Genomic DNA, 8,519 nt, shown 5'->3' on the forward strand with positions numbered 1-8,519 from the left:
CCCCCCACATGAAACCCACCGACCCCCACCCTGAGGGGGGGTCCCCGGAGCTGGGATGGGCCCCGCCAGGACCCGGAGGCGGGTGATCCCCGCGGGCGGGCACTGCCCATCCCGCACACGGGGCCGGGCGGGTTCATGCACCGTTTGCTGCAATTACCCGGGCATGGGCAGCACCCGGCAGCTCTCCAGGACCATCCACACCCAGTTGCTCCTATGTCTCAACCAGTGCTGAACCCTTCTTTATTTTTTTATTATTTTTTTTAAATTGTTAGGCTCATTAAATATGGAAATGTATGGAAATGGATGGCAGGCATAAATATGGAGGGGCTGCCGAGTTCTCCAGTGTGCACCCATCCCCCTCCTGCCGGGGAGCAGGGGTGATCCCTGCACACAACCAGAAGCATCGTCCTGCTCCTCCTGCATGGTGACCCTCACCAGAGTGGGGTGCAGCCCCCAGGCCTCCCCAGCAGCAGGGGCTGGCAAAGGCAAACACCAGCTGGTAACAGCACCTTGTGCCTTTCCAGAAAGGAGTCTGGGGTACAATGGGGTGCAGTAGGGCCACGCTGGGAGGGCCAGGCAGGGTGCAGGCAGCAGAGAACCAGCCATGCTCAGCACATCCCAAGGATGCTAAAAAAACCCAGCCCAGGCCAGCTTTCCCCAGGGTTCAAGTCAGCACTGAGGCTCTGGTGACTCCGTCCTCCAGCAGCTGTGAGTAAAGCTGCTGTCACCACCCTGTGCCTCAGTTTCCCCCTCTCTAAAACACCACGTTGTGCTCGGCTCCATGCAAATGGCGGACGGCTGGTGGGTGGAAGATGCTCCAGAGGGCAAAGCAGTGTCTGGGTGTTGCAGCCCAGCCTAAACACTCCTCTGAGGGCTTGGCTCTTCCACCAAACTCCTCAGTGGGACCTGGGAACATGTAGAAAGCAGGAACCAAGCCTGGTGGGGCAGCCAGAGCACCCATCAAAGCCCAGAATCTTGCCCCGCTGCCTTGCGTTGGCATTAGGCCCTCTGCAATAGATGGAAAATTAATTGGGAACTTGTAATTAATGCTTCCATCTGCAGCCAGGAGGAGCCAGCTCCAGTGCTGGGCACTGCCTGTCCAGCTAGGTCAGCCCAGGGCTGCTCAGCAGGGACACCTACGATGGTGGGGACCAGCCTGCTCAGCCACAGTGAACTGTAATCCCAGGGGGATTACAAAGGAGCTGCTGGATCTTTCTGTGAGCTGGGGGTGCCTGCAGGCCTGATGCAGAATTCACCACGTGGGGCTCTGCAGCCCCAACCCCCCACTGCAGCAGAGCCACAGCAGTCAGCACCCCCCAGCACAGCTGGAACGCTGTGTTTACACTGCCATGTAATAAATCACAAGTGCACACACCCCGTGAGAGGGATCATAAATGTCCTTGCACAACAAAAGCTGAGCCAGGGACAGCTGGTGGTGGCTGGGGTGGGTAAAACCGCAGCACGCTCCAGCCACGCCAGGTACACCCACACTCCACACACCAGCCACAATTTGGGGTATCTCCCAATCTACCAGGGCTGGGACACTCAAGGTGGGGGAACAACAGGCAGTGATGAGGTCCCAGAGCACCAGTGCTGTCCCAGATGGAACTCCACCAGTGAAGAGCCCACCACTGCTCCCCCAGCAGGGCTGGGATTGCACCTAAAATACCCAGTTTTGCCTCCAGCACCATTGGTCTCCACTGTACCCCTTGTCACACATGTCACAGCATGGAAATGACATCCCACCACTGGGAAATCCCCATGGGATTGGTGCAGCCTTACCATAAAGTCATCAGCTCCATCTAAAACACCTCCTGAACCAATATTTGGTGGGAGCCAAATGCTTCCTTCCTCCTTGTGCCCTGATCCCAACTCAAGACTGTTGCATCTCCTGTCCCTGCTGTCCCCTCCTACACAGAACAGACCAGAGCTGTGCACAAACCAGCACACAATTTCACACCAGGGAACAGGCAGGGGAGTTGGTTTTACCAGCCTTTCCCAAGCACTTGTATAAACCCTTTTACTCCAAGGCAAGAAATAAAAAGCCACCAGCTCCCCTCAGGAGACTGTGACTGTAACATCAAGCTGAGTTGTACCATAGAATCACAGAGTTGTTTGGGTTGGAAGAGACCTTAAAGATCACTGAGTTCCATCCCACCCCCTGCACGGGCAGGGACACCTCCAGCTTAACCTGTCACAGCCCAGCTTTGAGAAAAGAAAGTTTCTCCCTTTTCTGCACATTCATTTTCCCTCCCTCCTTCACTGTGCCACGAAGGCCACCGTGTGTGCAGAGAGGAGCCCTTTGATGGCCCAGAGCCCGGGCAGACGCTTTGCCCCGCGAGCCTGAGGCAAACGGGGCTCTCATTTCCAGGGCTGCGGAGCCAGCTGAGCTGCTGCAGCTCCAGGGAGCAGACGCAGCCCCTGGCACTTCCCTTTTCCTTTTTGTTCTCTCTTTTTTTTTTTTTGCATCAGTGCAGGAATCTGACCCCGATTCTGAAAATTCGCATTTATCTGAGTTTACAAGTAGAGAGCTCCACGTTTCTGGCTCGTGAGGACCAACTGATGAAGCCAGGGTGGGGATTTCACCCATTCTCCAAGTGATCAACGCGATCGGCCACAGCAAAGTCAAGTGCTGTGAGTGTGTCCCTGCTGCAAACCTCCTGGCAGAGGAGAGGGAGAGATTATCAGTTGGAAGGGACTTAAAATTATAATCTAGTCCAGCTGCCTGACCAAACGTTAAAATACAGTGTTAAGGGCATTGTCCAAATGCCTCTTCAACACTGCCAGACTTGGAAATGTCAACCATCTCTCTGGTTCCACCTCCAGCCTGTTCCAGGATCTGACCACCTGTTTGGTAAAGAAATGCTTCTTCATGTCCAATCTAACCCCCTCGGTGCAGCTCTGAACCAGTCTGACACCTCCCACCCGGTGCTGCTCCCCAGGACCCACCTGGAGGGTCCTCACGCTCGGCACAGGAAGGGTTAATCACGATGCATAGCTGCTTCCCTGGAAATTACCGACTTCCCAGCCGGCATTCCGGGAGAGAGGGAGATTTCAGGGAAGAGCCTTTTTTTTTTTAAGACAAACACCCTCCCCAGCTGCCCCCCCACCCGCCAGCCCCAGGGGTCTCCGGGCCCAGAGGTGTGAGAACTCACCAGCAGAAAGAGTTAACGCGCGGCAGGGCGGGATGTGTGAAGGCAACGTGACTGCAGGTGGGGCCGGGCGGAGCCATGAATCACTCCTTTGCTTTTCCTCTTTTCACTTCTTGCTGTTACCTGTCCGGCCGGCGCTGCGCTGGCAGCAGCCCCAGATCATCCACCCGGCAGCCAGGGCGATGTGCGAGAGGCCATCAGAGACCCTCGCTGCCCAGAAACCCACCAGGTGACCCAGCTCTTCAGGAGTGATAACCAGGGACGGCGTTTGGGCTGAGAAATCCCGCTTTTCTCTCCCCTTCATTAAGCTTTTGTTTCGTTTTGTTCTTTCGTTTTCCACTTTTTAAGTTGCCTGGTGTTAGCGTTGACTTGAAAGAGCAGAGGATGAGAAGAGCGTGGACTTGGATGTAGGGGACCTTTCTGGTGGTGCACGTGTGCCTGGGGCTGTCTCTGCCTCAGCTGTGGGAAGCTCCAGGATTTCCTCGCCCGGAGCAGAGCCGGGAGCAAGCAAGGAACCAAATCCTCCTCCCTGGCAGAGAAGAGCTCCAGCGTGGCCGGAACCGGCAGAGCAGTGTGTTCCTCCAGCTGCACGTTGAGCCGGGAAGGGTGAAGCAAGTTGTGTACTTATAGACTGGGGAAAAAATAATTCCTTGTTTGTTGTCCATATCCAGCTCTTGCCGAGCAGAGAGATCCTTCAGAGACAGTAGAAGCGTCCGTGGTCACCATGGCCTTCTCCCAGGTGCAGTGCCTGGATGACAGCCACGTCAACTGGAGGTCCAGTGAGTCCAAGCCCGAGTTCTTCTACAGCGAGGAGCAACGCCTGGCCCTGGAGGCACTGGCCTCCCGCGGCCCCGATGCTTTCTACGAGGTCCTGAAGAAGGAGAACATCAGGGACTTCCTCTCTGAGCTGGAGCTAAAGAAGATCCTGGACACACTAGAGACGTACGACCCCGGCTCCGAGTACATCCCACGTCACGGGGGCAGCACGGGGGAGAGTGATGGTGACCACAACAGCCAAGGGGACGAGCAGGACGTGGCCCCCTCCCTGGAGTACTGGCCCCAGAGGTCCGACCGCTCCATCCCCCAGCTGGACCTGGGCTGGCCCGAGACCATCGCCTACCGTGGGGTCACCCGTGCCACTGTCTACATGCAGCCCCCCATCGAGGGGCAGGCGCACATCAAGGAGGTGGTGAGGAAGATGATCTGCCAGGCTCAAAAGGTGAGGTGGGTGCGCCGTGGGGACAGGGCAGGACGTGCCCCGGGCTGTCCTGCTGAGGACGGATCCCACGGATCCAGGCAATCCCCCCTCCTGCAAGGAGCTCTGCCCAAGCAAAGGCATCAGGGTCAAACGTTTGGGTTTTTCCACGTTCCTTCGGTGTTAAGCGGTATTTGGGGATCAGATTTTGCTGAAAACACTTTGAGCCTGGTCCAGCACTCCCTGGGAGCAAGGCTACCCTTCCTATGATCCCTAGGGCAGCACCATCAATCCCAGAGTCCCTACAAGAGCTGTAGGAAAAAACATAGGGGTGAAAAATAGGTTTGAGCTGCTCCCCAGCTCCAAGGCCACAGTCCCAGGCCCGTCATGATGGTTCTTCCCAGAGCCCTGTGTGACTGCATGTGGCAACACGCAGGAACCGGAGGAGCCAAACTCAGCCCTGGGGCAAAGCAGCCAAAGCCACCAGTCTGGTGCTGACGTCTGCAAGTGTCAGGCTTGGCCTGAGATTGCTGCTGTGCTCCAAGCTGGCCACGTCCTGGCTTTAAGAGGAAAATGACGAGTTGATGTGCAGGACAAGGCAGGGGAGACGTTGAAGGGATGTGGGTTGAGGTTTGTTCTCCCTAGGCCTTTAAACCAAGGAGCAGGGAGTTGGGGTGCACGAGTGATGGGGTCAGGCTGGTGTCATGGGCAGGAGGACCTGGGAAGGAGGAAAATGTTGACATGCATTGAAGACCAGCAGTGGTGGTATTTCCCAGTGACCCAGTCCCAGCTTGGAAGTGCAGGAGGGGTCAGTACCTGGTAGTTTCATGGTGCTTTGAAGGCCTCTGAGTTCTTGCTCCCGTAAGAAATCCAGCTCTGAGGGGGAATCACCTCAGCACCAGGGATGCTCCAGCAGGATAACAGGGAGATTGTGCCAGTGTGGTTATGGAGCAGGAGGAGACAGCCTGGGATGTGTCAGGTCCACTTGGTTTCAGAGACCCCTGTGCCAGAGCCAGGGGCAGTGCTGGGGTTCACAGATCCTGGCAGCAGAGCAGGAAGCCTGGTGGCACACAGCTGTCAGAGCCTCTCCAGGACCAGAGGGCAGGAAAACTGATCTCCCACCATATCCAAGGCATCTGGCTCATGGGATGGTTGATGTGAGGATTGGGGCTGCCCTGCTGTGACCAGAGCCATCTCAGACTGGCCATCACCTTCCAGAAGTCAAGGCGACCTGTCCTTACTTGTGATGTTTTCCCTCACAAAGGGCTTTGCAGTGAGGGTGGAGAGAAGGGAGAGCAGATATCCCACGGGATGGAGGATGGGAGAACTCCCCCATTACAAATAATGTCTCATCTTTGGGTCTTTCCGGCTGCCCCTGCCCTGGGTTTGCAGCTCCTGCCCCGCTTTGCCTACTCACCACTTCCCGCCTCCCCCGCACCAACAGCATCTCCTGAGTCACCCTGGCACCCTCCTGCTCAGCAGAGACAGGCTGTTGAGTCAGGCAGCTGCCAGGCCCCGCTGCCTGCACCATCCCCACCTCTCCTTGGAGCCTCTCCAAGCCACAGGGATGTGGCAGCGGTTGATGCTGCCATGCTCGTCACCTGTAGCTTGATGCCCCATGAGCAGGGCTGGGCTCTGCCTCCTGGTCCAGGTGGTTCTTGCCAGTGGGATGAGACATGGTGGCACCTCTGGTGACATGCAGGAGCCTGCTTGGAGCTTAGAGAGGGAGACAGGTGGGTGTGTATTTGAAATCTGCAGTCCACAGGGTCTGGGGATGGCAGGAGTTGTGGGGTCTGATGGGGGAGGTTCTTCCAGGGGTCTCTCCCTCCATATACAAGGATGGCAGCTACTGCAGCTGAACCTGCTCTCACACAGCTGAGCCCAGGTGACCACTGGTATGGGTGCTCCTAAGTGTGGGGACGCTGGGCCACCCTCCTCTGCACCTGGAGAGTTCAGCCGAGGCTTAAGGTCTTCATGGCAGCTTGGAGGTGAAATGGTTTGGCTGAGGAAATTGAGAGTGGGCAGAGAGATGGTCTGGCTGCCTCCCCATCAGGTGTCACATAGGCTGGCCATATGCCCTGTCCTTCCTGCAATGTCCCTTGGGCCACCCTGCAGAGATCCCTGCTGGATTGTCCCATCCCACTGGACAATGGCAGAGCTCTTCACCCACCTGAGAAGGAGCATGGGCTTGAGAGAGCTTCAGCTTTGCACCCCAGAGGATGACCCTTGCTCCTGCCACTGTCAAGACACTTGGCCTGAAACGCTCCAAGATGCTGAAGCCCAGACACGGGGTTGCTGCCTCGTGGCCAGAAGAGCAAAGTTCACCCAACAAACAGCCTGGCTGAGGAAAGTTCAGAGCCCACGTGAGAGCTGTTGATGCTGGGTAGGCTCAGGGCAGTGCAGAACTGGGGTGAGGGAGCCAGGAGCTGAGACGTGAGGCCCCTTTGATGGTGCAGATGAACCTACTTGCTTGCAGGAACAAGGCCAAATGCTGCCGAGTTCAGAGCCTTTGCTTTGCTCAGCAGAGAGGCAGAGCCAGGTGAGCTGGAGCAGGGATGTAAATGATCCCCTCCTCTTTCTGGGAATAAATGGTAGAGAAGAGAGGCAGGATCTTGTGGCCACATCTCTGCTCTCCTAATAAATCCCATCTTTGTGGCCAACAAACAAAGGTAGTCAGGGTCGTTGTGCACCATTGGGCTTCATCCTGGAGACCTTCACCAGGCCCAGCCATGGCATGACCATCTCTCCTCTGATGAGGATCCTCTTGGGCTGCAAAGCTTGGAGCAGAAGTAGGGATGACCTCCCTCCTCTCTTCTTTAGATTTAGGCTCTATCTGACCAGAAACCAGACCAGGCTGAAAGCACTGACCTTGGCCAAAGGCGACCAGAGAGAGCAGTGAGCCTGACCTCCTCTCTGCACCTGAGGTTCCAGGTTGGAATTGTGGTGATACAATTACCCTGAGCAACTTCCAGCAAAGGTTGGGAGGCCCTATTAATTACTGTTTACAAAACCTTCTGCCATTCCTGGATGAAAGGGTCGACAGGGGAGAACAATTTTTAATGTTACTTGTCCCACCTCTCCCTCATCCCAACACGCTTCCTCTAATTGTACCTTGGTGCCTGCCTAATTTATTAAACACCCACGTGGTGTGCCCCAAAAATCATTATCTGATGATTCAGAGTGAGCTAATAAAGAGCCATGATTTCCTCTATAAAACATGACCCTGCAGTTCATGTGCTCATCAAAGCTGTTCAGAAGGATCCCAACATCACTTGCCTGGTGTCCCAGGGGACGCAACGCTCAGGGCTCCTCGGGGTGCTGGGACCTGGCACCTGCACATCTACTGCCTCCAATGGACCTTGGCAGCTTCTGGAATCTCAGGAAGAAAAACTGAGGAGAAGAAAAACTCACCCTACCCAAGCTGATCTTCTCAGCACCCTCTAGATGAATGGCAAAGGGATGGAAAATCTTCCAGAGATGACGCAGCAGCAAAGGGGCTTTGGGAAGAGGTGAGGCTCTCCTGCTGCTGGGGACCTCCCTAGCTGCCCTGGGAGAGGTGATGGGGACAAGGGTGCCAAGCTTGCTCCCCAGAGCAGGGCAGAATGGTTTGCTCCAGACATTCCCATTCCCCAGGATGGGAAGTAAATAAGGCAGGGTTTTCACTCCTGGGAGCAGACAGACCTCCATTCTTTGCAGATTAAACCCTGCACCTGGGCTTGGCACCAACCCAACCAGTCCCAGAGGAGGTACAAACATGGGCAGCCCAGCAGCAGGTCTTGCCCCTGCAGTGCCCGGGCAGTGGTGGCACTGGGAGCTCTGCCAGCACCATCCTTGCTCTCCTCCCGGCCCATTTTGTGCCAGGACAAGCACATTGGCACCCTGGTGTGGGATCCTGGTGACAAAGCCAGGCCAAGCCTGTCCTGCAGGCGAGACGCGGTGGGGTGGGAAGCAGAAGTGCTGAGTGGTGACAGGATGCACCAGCCGAGCAGGAGGAATCGGGTTGAAAATGTGGGCAAGCAGGTGAGAGCTGAGCTGCCCTGGGCAGCTGCCTGCTCGCCAGCCCTGCGTGAGCCATGCCTGGGACAGGGGACATCACCGTGCCCTGCCCACATCCCTGCAAAGCACCCTACCATCCTCAGAGCTACAGCAGCAAGTTGGAGCCTCAGGAATGC

The 8,519-nt window shown here is 56.4% G+C and overlaps 2 protein-coding genes across 4 annotated transcripts in view; one reads left to right on the forward strand and one right to left on the reverse strand.

Annotated features, from left to right (window-relative positions):
• The window catches only part of SLC5A10 (solute carrier family 5 (sodium/sugar cotransporter), member 10), a 41,680-nt gene that overhangs the window by 5,766 nt on the left and 27,395 nt on the right, over window positions 1–8,519 (reverse strand). The window lies entirely within an intron of this gene.
• FAM83G (family with sequence similarity 83, member G) overlaps window positions 3,877–8,519 on the forward strand; it is a 17,302-nt gene continuing 12,659 nt past the window's right edge. Inside the window, exon 1 of the mRNA XM_010003554.1 lies at window positions 3,877–4,371. Within this exon, the coding sequence (XP_010001856.1) occupies window positions 3,877–4,371 (495 nt within the window). The remainder of the gene's footprint in view (window positions 4,372–8,519) is intronic.

This window comes from Chaetura pelagica, unplaced genomic scaffold (assembly GCF_000747805.2).
Source record: "Chaetura pelagica isolate M959 unplaced genomic scaffold, ChaPel_1.0 scaffold408, whole genome shotgun sequence".
Lineage (NCBI taxonomy): Eukaryota > Metazoa > Chordata > Aves > Apodiformes > Apodidae > Chaetura > Chaetura pelagica.